The sequence below is a fragment of the Sinocyclocheilus rhinocerous genome, unplaced genomic scaffold (genome assembly GCF_001515625.1).
Source record: "Sinocyclocheilus rhinocerous isolate Xijiao unplaced genomic scaffold, SAMN03320098_v1.1 scaffold60, whole genome shotgun sequence".
NCBI lineage: Eukaryota > Metazoa > Chordata > Actinopteri > Cypriniformes > Cyprinidae > Sinocyclocheilus > Sinocyclocheilus rhinocerous.
Genome location: NW_015656173.1, coordinates 312,174 through 327,696, shown reverse-complemented (window position 1 = coordinate 327,696; position 15,523 = coordinate 312,174). Strand labels below are relative to the sequence as shown.

Here is a 15,523-nt window from a genome sequence, read left to right as displayed (position 1 = left end):
CCACATATCTACATCACTATCTGGGAAGATTTGCATAACACCGCCCAAATGTGCACGCAAAGAAAGAAGGCGTGGTTTCGGAACAGCGGTAGTGTTGATGCAGCATGTCAGGGAGACACTGTGTTTCAGTGCGAAAGCAAAAGCACTTTATTTGGCCTTCCGGAAGTAGATGCAATTAGGAATCATTGGTTAAGATTTAGTTACAACAGAACAGCACAACCCAGATGTTCGAATCTGTGCAACACATTTTATGGACGTTTTTTAACAAATGGTGTAAAAAAGGATGCCACATGTACCTTTACTTTGGTACCATGTCAATACTAAAGTGATTTTAACGATAACAGTATTTCTACTATTTCAATTCGGCACTCGTATGCAGGCTTCTTTTGAGTGCTTGTATACACACACATCATGAAGAGCATTCACACCCTGTAAAAATATGGTAGGGCTGGACAATAATTCAATATCAATATATATCGTGATATATTTTTTTTCAATAACGGTGATATGATTTTTAAACACATTTCCGATATTTCTATATACATTACCGGTGTTTCTCAGTCATACATTGATTTATTTGTGGCGGTTGACTTCCTTGAATAAACATGAGCACTGCACGTTTCAAAATCAAAATGTGGCTTTGTTTTATAAGAATGTATCTTTGAAGGAGAACCGACTGTCTTCAGAAAAGTTTCGATGGAATTTTCATCTGATAAAGCAGCCAGCGTTCATGAGCAGAGCGCTGCTTTGTGTACAGCCGTTACCGGGGAAACCGCTGTTACTGCAGCTCTAAAGCACCTCCTGCTGGCTCGTCTCCAGTAACATGTTTTTGTTGTTGCTCACTCCGTTTCCGTTTTCTGCAGCAACTCTGAGCATTTTTCATATTCTTTATCCTGGCTGAAGCACTTTTGTTTCAATCTATAAGAATAATCAGCCTACGTTATAGTTTAAAGTTAAAGATGTTAATATTATTAAGGCGAGCCTGATTCTTATATTTATTTGACAGTGATTTCACATTTCTTGTTTGTATGAAGGCTAAATACTAGTAAAAGGTGAACATTAATTTATTTTTTCTAAAATATTATATATACACTAGTCAAAAGTTTTTGAACAGTAAAATTGTCAATGTTTTTAAGGAAGGCTGCATTTATTTGATCCAAAATACAGCAAAAGCAGCAATATTGTTAAATATTTTTACTATTTAAAATAACTGCTTTCTATTTGAATATATTTTAAAATTCAATTTATTCCTGTGATGCAAAGCTGAATTTTCAGCATCATTACTCCAGTCTTCAGTGTCACATGATCCCTCAGAAATCATTCTGATATGCTGATTTGCTGTTCAAGAAACATTTATTATTATTATTAATATTTAAAACAGTTTAGTAAAAAAATTTTCAGGATTCTTTGATGAATAGAAAGATCCAAAGATCAGCATTTATCGGAAATAAAAAGCTTTTGTAAATATATATACTATATATATATTACGGGAAAGAAATTAATACTTTTATTTGGCAAGTATGCTAATTGATCAAAAGTGATGATTTCTATTTCAGATAAATGCTGTTCTTTTGAACATTCTATTCATCAAAGAAACCGGAAAAAAAATATACTCCGCTGTTTTCAACATAATAATAATGAATGTTTTTGAGCTGCAAACCAGAATATTAGAATGATTTCTAAAGGATCATGTGACTGGTGTAATGATGTTAAAAATTTAGCTTTGAAATCACAGGAATAAATTACATTTTAAAATATATTCGAATAGATAACAGTTATTTTAAATAGTAAAAATATTTAAAAATTGTACTGTTTTTGCTGTACTTTGGATTTTAAAAAATGCAGGCTTGGTGAACAGAAGAGACTTCTTTAAAAAAACTTTAACAATCTTACTGTTCAAAAACTTGACTGGTAGTGTAGTTTTATAGGAGGAGGTTTCAGAGACTTGGCAAATTCATTTTTCAAAAGTTTGTAGGTACAGACATCTGTTGTGGGAGTTCTTGGCATCTAGGCTTTTTTTTTTTATTTTTTTTTTTACAATTGTTCATATCGATATCGGAATATCGTATAGACCGAAATTAAGAAATATATCGTGATATAAATTTTGGTCATATTGTCCAGCCCTACAAATGACCTGCTCTTATCATCTGATCGTGGTTGTATCTCTTGCATTATTGACAAACTATTTTCCTATTTAATGCTGTAAAGTTGCTTTGACACAATCTGTATTGTTAAAAGCGCTATATAAATAAAGGTGACTTGACATTTTATTTCTGAACTGCTACAATAGTGCAACAACCAACATAATAAAATTTTGCTACATTCATGCACTTCTGTTTTGAATAAAACTGATCAAGCTTTTAACTTGACATTAACTTCTAATAACTTGCCAATAACTTGACATTTAATTTCTGCCACAACTGCCACAATAAGCACAACCACCGTAACACAATTTTGCCACATTCACATTCATCTGTTTTCTAATAAAACTGAACATTTTATTTCCAAACTGCCAAGATACATATAATAATCAACATATTAAAAATTTTTCAAATTCACTTTCATCTGTTTAGGATAAAACTAAACAAGCTTTTAGCAGTAATTTCTGGACATATCATTTCTGAACGTACAGTACAACAACCAACATTATACAATTTTGCCACATTTATGTTCATCTGTTTGAAGTCAAGTCACCTTTATTTAAATAGTGCTTTATACAATACAGTGTTAAACAGGAAAATAGTGTGTCAATAATGCACACAAAATGCACGTATTTCCAATGAGCCAAATTTTGCCACATTCACATTCATCTGTTTCGGAAAAAAAAAATGGATAAAACTGAACATTTCACTTCCAAACTGCCGCGATATGTACAACAATTAACGTATTGAAATTCTGCAACATTCAGTTTCATCTTTTTCAGATACAACTGAACACTTCACTTTGAAAGTGTTGCGAAATGGGCAACATAGTATAATAGTTGTGGAAATGTTGCCATGTATTTCCAATGAGCCTGGGTTGGAAATTACATGACGACTAGAGGCCCCACATACGTACTAGGAATAAAGTCTCTTTGTGTTCCTATGGAACGGAAACACATCTAAAAGATGTGCTAAACAGCTAATGGCTAAAAGCTTTATGATTCCATTACAACATGTCATAAAATCATAATAAACTGCACACTGAAAGAAGAATGACGGCAAAATTCCAAAAGCAACACCTGCATAGGCCACGGCATCCATCACGTTGCTGCCATGGCACAAGCTGTTCAGCGGACACAGCATCGCCACACAGGAACACATTTACCGATGCGAGTAAACATAGGCTTGGGAACACGGACCCTTCACTATGGTGCTGTTATGCAGATAAACAATTAGAAGACCTTTTTGTTTGCGGACATAAAAAGCAGAGAGAGGCTCAATGAACCAGGGGCTCCAGATTGATTTGTTTGCACTGTGGCCGTGCCGTAGATTTTAATGCAACCAAAGCTCTTGCCTCCTCTACATGCGCACCCCTCGCAACCATAAAACCGCATTGCAAACACCATTGAAGACTCAAGCCCGTCTCTCACAGCACTGGCAAGGACCTGGAAGTACAGAGACGTTTTTACGAAAACCTTTAGAAGGCTGAACACCAGTCATAAAACGAAATTGCATTTGTGTTCCTCAGAAACATGACATCAGCATTGAGAAAGCATTTTCTTCTTGGAGATATGTGACGATACCTAGCGCACTTATACTAGAAGTAAGGACGTTTATGAAAGATAAGTGCAGAAGGCCATGCATGTGTTTGGTTATAATGTTTGGTTAAGCTGTCTCTAAACATAAGCATTCTTTTATGAACTTCCATGAGTAATAATAAAAGCCTCGTCACAGCAATATTGACATTTACGCAAGAGACTCTGATCCATTTAAAGTTGGATGTTGAATATTCCTACTTGATACTTCCGACTTCCAACTTTTTTTGTTTGTTTGTTTTAAATAAATTATTGTATTCAGCAAAGGATGCATTAAATTGATTAAAAAAGACAGTATAGACTTTCACATTGTTATAAAAGTTTTCTATTTCAAATAAATGTAAATCATCTGAATTTTATCTAAGAATGTTGAAAAAATATATCACAGCTTCCACAAAAACAATAAGCATCACAACTGTTTTCAACTTTGATAATAATAATGATATAATATAATAATATGTTTCTTGAGCAGCAAATCAGCATATTCGAATGATTTCTGAAGGATCATGTGGCACTGAAGACTGGATTAATGATTCTGAAAATTCAGCTTTACCATCATAGGAATAAATTACATTTTAAAATATATTACAATAGAAGAGTTATTTAAAATTGTAATATTTCACAGTTTTATAGTTTTACTGTGTTTTTGGTCAAATAAACAAAGCCTTGGTGAGCTTAAGAGACTTCTTTGAAAAGCATAAAAAAAAAAATCCTGCAAACCCAAAACTTTTGAACAGTAGTGTACAACAAAATGTCAATGCAAATTTTGGGGCACGTAAACATCTTATTCTGAATATTCACCGTAACTGAACATTTATTTTGATACTCCTAAGTCGTGGGGGGAAGTCGTGGGCCTAATGGTTAGAGAGTCGGACTCATAACCCAAAGGTTGTGGGTTCGAGTCTCGTACCGGCAGGGATTGTAGGTGGGGGGAGTGAATGTACAGCGCTCTCTTCCACCTTCAATACCACGACTGAGGTGCCCTTGAGTAAGGCACCGATCCCCCAACTGCTCCCCGGGCGCCGCAGCATAAATGGCTGCCCACTGCTCCGGGTGTGTGTTCACGGTGTGTGTGTGTTCACTGCTGTGTGTGTGCACTTTGGATAGGATAAATGCAGAGCACTAATTCTGAGTATGGGTCGCCATACTTGGCCACATGTCACGTCACTTTTTAACAGATATTCAAGTGGACAATTGCAGTTACCTTGATCCTGTGGTTACTGGTGTTTCCTGTAGCTGATAAAAACTGTGGCATTTGGCTGCTTGCCGTAGCTCAGGCTCCATGGTCTTGGACACGTCATAGTAATGGCCAAACCTCACTGATGACGCCAAAGCAGTCTACAAATAAAAAGAAAACAAATATAACAGAAACTTTATTCTCTAGGGGTGTAAAATGCACAAAATACAGAATTTAATAATGAATTTTGAATTACTACACCAAAACAATTACTGCCCTATTTTCAGTTGTAAAAATATACATCCTCAATCTACTTCCTGCATGAACATGTTTAATTGTCACTACAGCTACTTCTGTGTCTCAACCATATATTTGTTCAAATAATTATGAGTCAAATCACAATAATCAAACATAATCTTGACCAAATGACAAATCTGATGATGTATCTTGTCATTAATTGCCATTAAGGAAATGTAATCAAATGCATTGTAAGAGTAAATATGTACACATTAGAAACAGCAAAGCATGTTTTTTTAAAATTGAGCTGAAAGAATAATAGCCAAAGGTATGGCTAATGTAAGCAATATGAAGTCAATTTTAGTTCCTATTTACACCCATAGACAATCATATCTCAAACGCTGCAATATGCGATAGTTACAGTATGTAAAACAAAATATGAAAGAACATTTTTATTTACTGAAAAAAAACAACTATTTTTTACTATTTTGTAGTAAACTAGTGTACAAAAATTTGAGGTCAGTACGATTTTTTAAAATGTTTTTGAAAGAATGCTCACCAAGGCAGCATTTATTTGATAAAAGAAAAAAAGTAAAAAAAATGTAAATAATAAAAACGGTAATATTGTGAAATATTATTACAATTTAAAATAACAGGTTTTTATTCCTGTGATGCAAAGCTGAATTTTCAGCATCATTCCTCCAGTCTTCAGTCTCCAGTCACCTGATCCTTCAGGAATCATTCTAAAATGAAAAAACATTATCTACAAATAAATCATAATATCTAGAAAAAACATTTCTTATTATTATTAATGCTGAAAACAGTTGTGCTGCTTAAAATTTCTGTGGAATTATTTGATGAACAGTAAGTTCAAAAGTAAGAGCATTTATTTGAAATCTTACACAACAATAATTGAACAATAATGCACTCTTACTAAACAAAAGAAAAAATCTTACTGACCAACTTTTGAACAGTTGTATACATTGAGAATCACCTGTGAATTGATGACTGGAGTCATAGTGGAGCATTCTTTACATACATTAACAATAACAAGAAAAGTTAAGCATACAAAAGACTCTGTAACTTCCAGCTAAACAGTAAGAAACCCAGGTGATTTGTTAAGCCATTGAGAACATAATCACTTTCTGACGAGACTGACCACTTGGTCTTAGAAAAACACACTTGCACATGGGCAGATGATTTCCTCAGGTTGTGAGGGGGTCTGGTTTTTGCGCCAGTTTTTTTAATGAGCCCCTAATCTTCTCCTGATCTGGATCAGCGACTCTTATGTGTTCCAGCACCTCCTTTGGAGATTGACAGCTTGGCGTTCATCCTTGTTTAGTGGGCAGGTCGGGTCGACCCCTTTAACGTTACGGCATGGGTTTTGACTGACTGAACTTTGATCTGGCGTCTCCATTGAGAACAAGAATGAGGGGGTGGGGGGGTGGGGGGATTTGCATCCTAAACTGTATGTTTAGGATGCAAATCCCTTACTAGATTTACTGGTGCTTTGTGAAGGAGACAGAGGTATGATAAAGGTGATAAAGGGGGGGGAAGAAATAAGGAAAACGAGACTGAAAATATCCAATGAGAAGGAAGGGGAAAAAATGGTAGAGAATGAACGAAAGTTGTCCGAAATGCAGACAGAAAGAGTGAAATCTTTGGGGACTTTTTGGTGTCCCCCCTAATCTCCATAGCAATCTGGATTATGGGCTGGCAGGAGGGGTCTTTTCTGAAAATGGAAGAAAGAGGGGTGCGCGGACGCCACGGCGAGGGCTGTGAAGGGATTTGGGGGTGCTGGAGGCTGCTGGTCCATTGTAAAGGGCTTGAGGTTGAATAGAAGCTCCATGTCCTCCTGTCTCCTTGGGTTTTAAGTCCACCTATAACCAGCTAAGCGTGAGTAATCCACCTAAACTGTGAATGAGAGCAGCGAAAGCCCAATTCACAGCGCTGGGTGGGTAGGAATTGATATATTTATTATAGTACACTATTTTTCCCACCACCCTTTCTTAGCCTGTATAAAAGTGGTTCTCAATTCCAAAAATGGGTCGCATTTCTGATCTGATAGAGATGTGGACAGCAGGTATAAAACAATGCTAAATGCAAATAAGAAAACGTAACTAATTTACCATATAATCTCGTAGCATAGTAAAATAAAGAGGCTTGTCAAGTTTTAAAAGGATAGACAAAATTCTTCCCATAGCTTTTGCTGTTGATACGTCCAATCAAACGCCATGGTATTTTGGCATTACAGCTAGACAAATAAGACTGATGCTAACATGGACAGTAATATTTAAGTTAAACTAAACGAAAATGAGAAATGACGCCTTGGCAACTATCTAGAGTTTTCTAATATTTTATATTGGTTAACATTTATTTTATTTTATAAAACCTAAATGTTTTTTATGGTTTTAGTTGATTATAATAACCCTGATGGAAATTCACTAGCAATGAAGTATTGTTTGTGCGAACCACAATGCATTTGTACAGTAAAGTACATACAAAGTAAAAATTATAATATATTTGCATGGACAATTTTAAAGGTCCCCTGAAATGCTTAGAAACACGCAGCGTTACACACTGCCTTATAGATAACCTTAAGACTAACATATTAATACTAACACCCAAAAACTTTAATTTTGATTTCATGGGGACTTTAAGGGCATTTGTTTACTTTATCAAGTAACCTTGATCTCTAATGTAACCTAAAAGCAAAACCAGTTGAGAACCACTGCGTTATAGAGTAAACACAGCTGTCAATTTAAAACATACATTTATGCCATCTAATACATTTATGTGAATATGTGGGGTTCATTTCTTAATGTTGTACTGAATAAAATGACCGACTTCCCTACAGATGGTCTTTTACCTGAACTTTGGGTTGGTTCTGGTAGCGCCAGGCGATTTTCATTGTGCCTGGATTCTCTGGGTCACTTGGCTGAGATTGACCCTCGCTGATTTTCATGCCGGCAACGTCATCCACAATTGGAGAAGGGAGTTCCTATTTTAAAAAAATATGAAAAGACAGAACATTAAATAGCTAATTTAAATACTACTACTACTAATAATAATAATAATAACAACAAGAACAGTAATTTTGAAATATATTTTAGAGACTAAAATTAATGCAAAAGTTACAGAATAATGTCTTTGTATTACCATTATAACTTTTTTGCACCCACTGAAATTGAATTGTTAATTGTTTATACTAGTTGATAAATTCAATCTGAATATGGAAAGGCTTTCTACCTGACCTAACTAAAAGATTTAGAGAAGAATTTAAAATTGGAACAGCTATCATAACATATTTGGAACCATGTTACAATATATTTTACAAGTCTGTTTTTTTCCCCCCCCTTTTCCTTTTGTAGGTATTTTGAAATGAATGTCAAGTGACCCGTTTTAACAAGGCCAAAAATATGAATAAACACATCAAAATGGTGCTAGGCTAGCACTTTAAAAGCTGTTGTATAAACAACAGGGTGGATGCTGACATTAATGCCAAGAAATGCCAAAATGAAGGTGGGAGCTGTGTCCCTTAGGGGAATATTCATACAGACCATGCAATAACAAAAAACAGAGACTGTTTCACAAATAACAGCTCAATGCAGGAACTGTCTGAAAGGCAACAACAGGCTCTCATTAAGCTTGTGTTTACTGGGGGCCAATCAGGGGCCAGCAAGAGAGGAACTCCTGTCCACTGTCATTAAGGTGAGACTCGTTAATGCTCAAAACACAAAAGCATTCATGTATCAGTCTATGAAAGCTTAGATGGGGAAGGAGATGAGAGAGAAAACACTGGCTATGCTCGCAATGAAATATTAGTGTACTGCTTAAAGCACACTAGACATCGAGTACTGCCTAGAACTGTACCTTTTTTAATGCAGTACAAGAAACAGCATGCATTTTAAACGGTTGCATTATGCATTCATATGCTTACAGTCTTACTCTGTGAATGATGTAAAATAAAATAAAATGTCTGATTAAATAATAAAGCAAGAAGATGTGGATGATGTCAAATAAAAAAAATAAAATGTCTGATCAAATAATGAAGCAAGATGTGAAAATTTTCAAAATAAATTAAAATATACTACTATTACAACAACAATAACAACTAATATTAAATAAATACATACATAATGAAGTAAGAAAAGATGCAAATTATGTAAAAAAAATTTTTTGACCAAATAATGAAGCAAGCAAGAAGATGAAAATGATGTCAAAATGAAATACAATGAAATAATAAAATAAAAATGTTTGATCAAATAATGAAGCAAGAATGTGAAAGATGTCAAATGGAAAAAATACAATAAAAATAAAATAAAAGGTCTAATCAAATAATGAAGCAAGAAGATAGAAATGATTTCAAAATAAAATGTCTGATCACATAATGAAGTAAGAACAGATGTGAATGATGTCGAAATAAAATAAAAATAATAAAATAAAATGTCTGCTCAAATAATGAAGCAAGACGAGATGCAAATAATGGCAAATATATAAAATCATATAAAAAAATGTCAATGTGAAATAAGTTAAAAATTACAGCACATATTACTTCTGGTCACTTCTTTATTGTACTAGCAATGCAAGGTCAATTTGTGCGCATTATGGGGCAGATTTAGAATGTGCAAAGCATGTCCTATGCATTAAGAAATTCATACTTGCATTGAAACTGCATACTATACAGACTCTATACTATATACAGAGCAAAATTAATAGTATGACTACTTTGACTAGTATAGTAATCTATTCCAAACACAGCCAATAACAAAAAGACACAACACAGTTTCAAAGTGACCTTAGACCAAAAGAAGATACAGAAATCAGACTATGGCACAGTCATAATAATACATACAGACATTGTGTCATGCTCGGTCACACTGTTCCCGGCCAATGGCAAAAAAAATGTTTTACTGATAAAGACACACAGATTTCTCCAGGTTTATTGTTTTGAGGGCCAGGTAGTTATATAAAGGTGGTAAATAATGAATTTGATGTACTTGGAGTTCACAGAACTAAAAAACTTGACCAAAGTGTCAAACAGGCAGAGTGTGAACACTTGATTCGATTTTGTTCATACCTGCATGATATCATCAGGGTGATCTCGGGCGGATGCCAGGAAGAGTTCATGTCCACACACAACTCCCTCTGCCAGGAAGTACTTGAGCAGCATGCGGGAGTAGCTGTCATAGCGGTCCTCCTCTGTGAACAGGAATCACCATCAATGCCACATACATCAACCCAAACTAGACCAAAACATAGAGTGGTGAGCCTTTTGACGCACCTCGTGACAAAAGAATGGTCAAAGTCACTATCACATCAGATACTGTAAATATGCCAACACAGAGAACAAATACAAGACTAACCTCAGATGATGAAATAAGAAAACAAATGTTTATTCTAGTTGCTAGTGATGCAACCAGACCCTAACACAGGAAAATTCCAATCATGCACTTGTTCCCTCGATACAAGCAGCCCCCTGCCTCAGAGCGGTGGTCAGCTATTAACAGAGTAGAGAAAGATGCTTATTTTCATATTCAGATAGCATCTCATCTCATGTGCTTCCAGCAATTTACATTCAAAGTGTTGCATACCAATTCAAAGTGTTACTGTTAGCCAGGGAGGAGTGCGCTCGCGTGCCCTGCAAAGCTTGGTACAGCGCCTGCTCTTTTGGGCGGATCAAACACTCCTCTCGATTTGAGCAGTGCATGTACCGGGCAGTTTGAATTGAGGAGTGGATATGCTGTCCAGGGAGGGCATTATACAAAGAGAGTGGAGACTACATCCTCAAACAGTGAAGATGATATGGAGTCGCTTTGGGGAAATGGAAATTGACCTCTTTACTTTAGAGGAGAATGCACACTGCCCGTTATTCTTCTCGCTTAAGACCGCCCCCTTGGAAGGGGACGCACTCTCGGGACACTATGCATTCCCTCCAGTCAAAATAGTGCCGCACCATTTGGCACCCCAAGTTGGAGCTGTGGGATCTGCATGTATGGCAAGTCAGTGTGGAGTGAACCAGCTGATCATTTCACAGCGAGTGCTGCACACGATAATGGAAGCTAGAGCCCTTTCGACAAGGCACCTGTCTGGCCCACCCTTTGAACCAGCTCAAGTCGAGCGACTTGAAAGTGCTCTCATTTAAGACGGCGCTACTGCTGGCTTTAGCGTGTCAGAAGCGAGTGGGTGATCTGCATGCCCTCTCGGTCAGCAGTGCTTGTATGCAGTTTGGCCCGGACGACTGCATGGTCAGACTCACGCCCAGGCATGGCTATACACCTGAAGTGCTCTCAACACAATTCAGAGCCCAGGTTATTATGATACAGGTGTTTAGGTGTTTCAACAAGGTCCGGTACCCGACCTAAGGGCAGGGCAAGCACGCCACTGCTTTGCTTGCTACTGCATGTGTCTAGCCTACTGTATCGGCTCTGTTCGAGCTGGGACCAGCTTGGTTTTTACACAGCGGGGTTTTATACGTTCCCCAAATGCAATGTCGAGAGACCAACTCGATAAGGGAACATATCCGGTTACTCAATGTAACCCTGGTTCCCTGAGAGGAGGGAACGAGACATTACGTAAACTGCCGTGTGGAAAAGTTCCTCAGAGCCTCAACGACTCTTGCTCAGTCGAAAGATTCTGAGGTAAATTGTGCCCGACATCACCTATATCCCCTAATGTCTCGTTCCCTATTCTCAGGGAACCGCGGTTACGTTGAGAAACTGGAGACGTTATACAAACAAAACTAATGCCTTCAAAATGTCATTACTATTACAGTGTTTCATACATTTTCATACATAATAACACCCTGAAAGCACCAAGGTGGTCTAAAATAGCCATTCCAGTGGCAGTTGATTGGCATTTAAAAATATAATTTATTTATGTGAAGCAAAGCTGTATTTTCAGCATTATTACTCCAGTCTTCAGATCACATGATCCTTCAGAAATCAGTCTAATATGCTGATTTGCTGCTCAAGAAATATTTCTTATTACTGTCAATGTTGAAAACAGTTGTGCAGCTTAATACTTTCGTGGAACCCACAACAGATTTTTTTTTCAGGATTATTTGACGCATAGACATTTTTTGTAACCTTATAAAATTATTTACTGTTACTTTTGATCAATGTAATGCATCGTTGTTGAATAAAACTACTGATTTATTTAAAAATAAATTGTAATGACCCTGCAGTTTTGAGCAACATCTTGTATATTTTGTCTTTTTTTATTAAAATTAAATTTTAAAGGAGTCATATGATGCTGCTAAAAAGAACATTATTTTGTGTATTTGGTGTAATGAAATCTGTTTATGTGGTTTACGGTTCAAAAATCACATCATTTTCCACATACTGTACATTATTATTTCTCCTCTATGCCCCGCCTTTCTGAAACGCGTCGATTTTTACAAAGCTCATCGTTCTGAAAAGCGAGGTGTGCTCTGATTGGCCAGCTATCCAGTGCATTGTGATTGGCCGAATACCTCAAGCGTGTGACGGAAATGTTACGCCCCTTACCATACTGTGATGCCGTGTCCCGGCCGGAACGAAGAGACAAAAACATTAAAACCCATTACAAACGAGGCATTTGTTGCATCCAGTCTTTTTACGTGTTGCATAGCGCCGCGTAAACATAAAACCATGTCTGCATTTGTGATCGGAGAAATGACGGCTGCATCAACACTACTGCTGTTCCTGAAACCACGCCTTCTTTCTTTGCGTGCACATTTGGGCGGTGTTATGCAAATCTTCGCACATCGTGACGTAGACATGTGGGGCGTGTTAGAACGAGCCGTTTTAGGTAGGCGTGGTTGACTCTTAACTTTTATAAAGAATATCTCTCTGGATTTGAGACTTTTTTAATCTTTGCAACTTTACAGATCTTCTTTATACACCAAGAGCTTGTAACACTCCAAAGAGAAAGGAAAAATTGAAATTGCATCATATGACCCCTTTAAAGGAACTGCCCCAATTGCTTTAGTGCTTACAAGAATATCTGACTTCTTGTAAAAGAGTTGAGCAATGGCCAGCTCAGAAACACTCAGAGTCTGCTTTTTTTCCCCTCTCCAGCACAAAAACACACACACACACACAGACAGTTTCAACCTTCCATTCTTTTCGACAAACACCCTCAAACCCACACAGGTCTAAAGCCACTGTGTGACCTCTGAAGGATTCCTCCAACAGCAGGAGAGAATGAGGGATTTCCTGTCCTCGTCCTGATTCTGGCCACAAACCTGGATGCCTCTCATCTCCCATCACCAATGAAAGAAAAAAACAATTCCTCAACTCTTCATTTTGTCATTGGAAGAACTCCCCTCTCCCTTATTTATGTGTTTCTAGGTCAGCAGGCCTTTGTGGCTTTCAGCGGACCCGACAAAGACACTCAGATGGGCCCACTCGAGATGGAGCCTATTGTGGTGGCGTTTCTATGGTGCCTTACAAATGAAACCTGCGGGTGCTATTAGCCTAGCGGGGGTGTTTCGGGGGCGGGACGAGATGTGTTGGGGGTGCATATCTCTGCTGTAGAGACAACACAACTCTGGCACATATCAGTCACCCAAGAGTTGGGACATTTAGAGACTTCCTATCTTTTCTGATGCAGAGAAGAGAGGGTGTCTCTTTTGGAGAAAGAATAATGCAAGCCGTACTTTAGCATGCGTGTAAGACAGTAGGAGTGTGTGTGTGCAGCGAGTGTGAGTCAGACACTCAAAGCTGCAGGGGAAATTTGGGTCAACACTTCTGCCCTCCTGGTTCCATATGTTTGCCGTCTGAGTCCCACTGATTCACAATGGCACCGGTAATACAAATGGGAATTAAATGTGCAACCTCTGGGGACGCTTCCATCATTTATTTTGATCACTGTTGCATCAAATAATAACAGCTACAATTCCACATAAATAGCTTACAAATTTTGTGTGTAGTGTGTATTTTTCAATATTAAAATACTTTGTTCTATAGCAGTTTAATATGCAGAAAATGAAACTGATTTAACCAAAATGTAAACACTTTGGCACTACAAAATATTTCAGCACACAAATTAAGCAGATAATACAAATTAAGCAGATAATTTCTTTCCAATTTAGAAAGTATAAACATCTATGTGTCTCATATACACAGCTGTGGTCTCTTTCATGTGGGTCACGTGTTGGGGGACATGAGTGACCTAGACAGGACTCAATACATCATAAAGGACCATGACCAATAAACTTCCAATGAAGTGAAAGAATGACTTCAACATGAAAAAAGAAGGCAAAGAATAGAAATTAGGCCATAAAGATATAAGATCCTCATGAATATATGTTTTGACAATAATGAACCACATAAAAATTATACACTATTCTACAAAAAAAATTATATGGCAGTCATATACTAGAGTGTAAAGTGTCAACTTCCTTAACCAAATGTCCAAAAAAATAAAAAAAAATGATGAGAAGCAACAGAAAGATCATCAAAATTAAATCTGTCAAACTACTCAGGTAAACTGCAGTTAACTTTACAGAATTTCAAAAAACACAATTAGTCTACAACCCCAATTCCAGAAAAGTTGGGACGTTTTGTAATATACATAGTATATAGTGTATTATTTTTGAGTGTTGTATTATAAATACAAAGAAGAATCACAAGATTAATGATGACGATGATGATGATTACAACACATAACTCTTATTTTTCAGCTACTTCTTTGTCACTTTTACAATACATACAAGCCTATACAAAGTAATCATTATCCAATCAATACCTTACAGGACTTAAAATACAAAAATACTTAAGTTAATACTATTAATTTTCTTGTAATGCAAAGATAATATCCTTAATGAACAGAAAATGACCCTGATATTTTGATTGATGGGATTTCTCAGTGAGGTTAAAACATTTTAATTGCATACATTATAAGTGTGACAGGAGTGCAGACAAAAGTCTATTAATGCGGAATGTTTCTAGATTTATTAATAAATATGAAGACGATAGAGTGCCATGTCAAAATATGAATATAGTGCACTTTCACTTAACATTAAGCTTCAGCCGAGTGAATTGTACTAACCAATCACGTAGTCAAGCGAGCTGACGCCAGATGACACTAAGAGCTGTCCGTTCTGTACAGACGGTCTGGTTCCAGGGATAGAAACTAGTTTGCTGCGGGTTTTTTTCTGAAAACTAGTTAATGTATTGCTGCACTGCTATATTTGTTAACATACTTCTTTCCTGGTTATGTTATTCTTCATATAGCGGAATGTCAACTACAGGCATAGGGAAAAGCCAAGGAGGAATTGCTGAAGTTGCCACAGAAGGGGCAATATTGATCAGCCATGCCTCTAACGGGAGCCGCCATGTTTTTCTGTTGTTGACAGCAGAGCGATGACTCTACAGCCAACCAGAGAC

At 36.8% G+C, this 15,523-nt stretch overlaps 1 protein-coding gene across 1 annotated transcript in view; it reads right to left on the bottom strand.

Annotated features, from left to right (window-relative positions):
- LOC107719792 (elongator complex protein 4-like) overlaps positions 1-15,473 on the bottom strand; it is a 67,255-nt gene extending 51,782 nt beyond the window's left edge. Inside the window, 5 exon segments of the mRNA XM_016527306.1 lie at positions 4,941-5,074; positions 8,020-8,151; positions 10,231-10,352; positions 15,150-15,321; positions 15,390-15,473. Coding sequence (XP_016382792.1) covers positions 4,941-5,074; positions 8,020-8,151; positions 10,231-10,352; positions 15,150-15,321; positions 15,390-15,473 — 644 coding nt within the window.
- Positions 15,474-15,523: the final 50 nt, after the last annotated feature.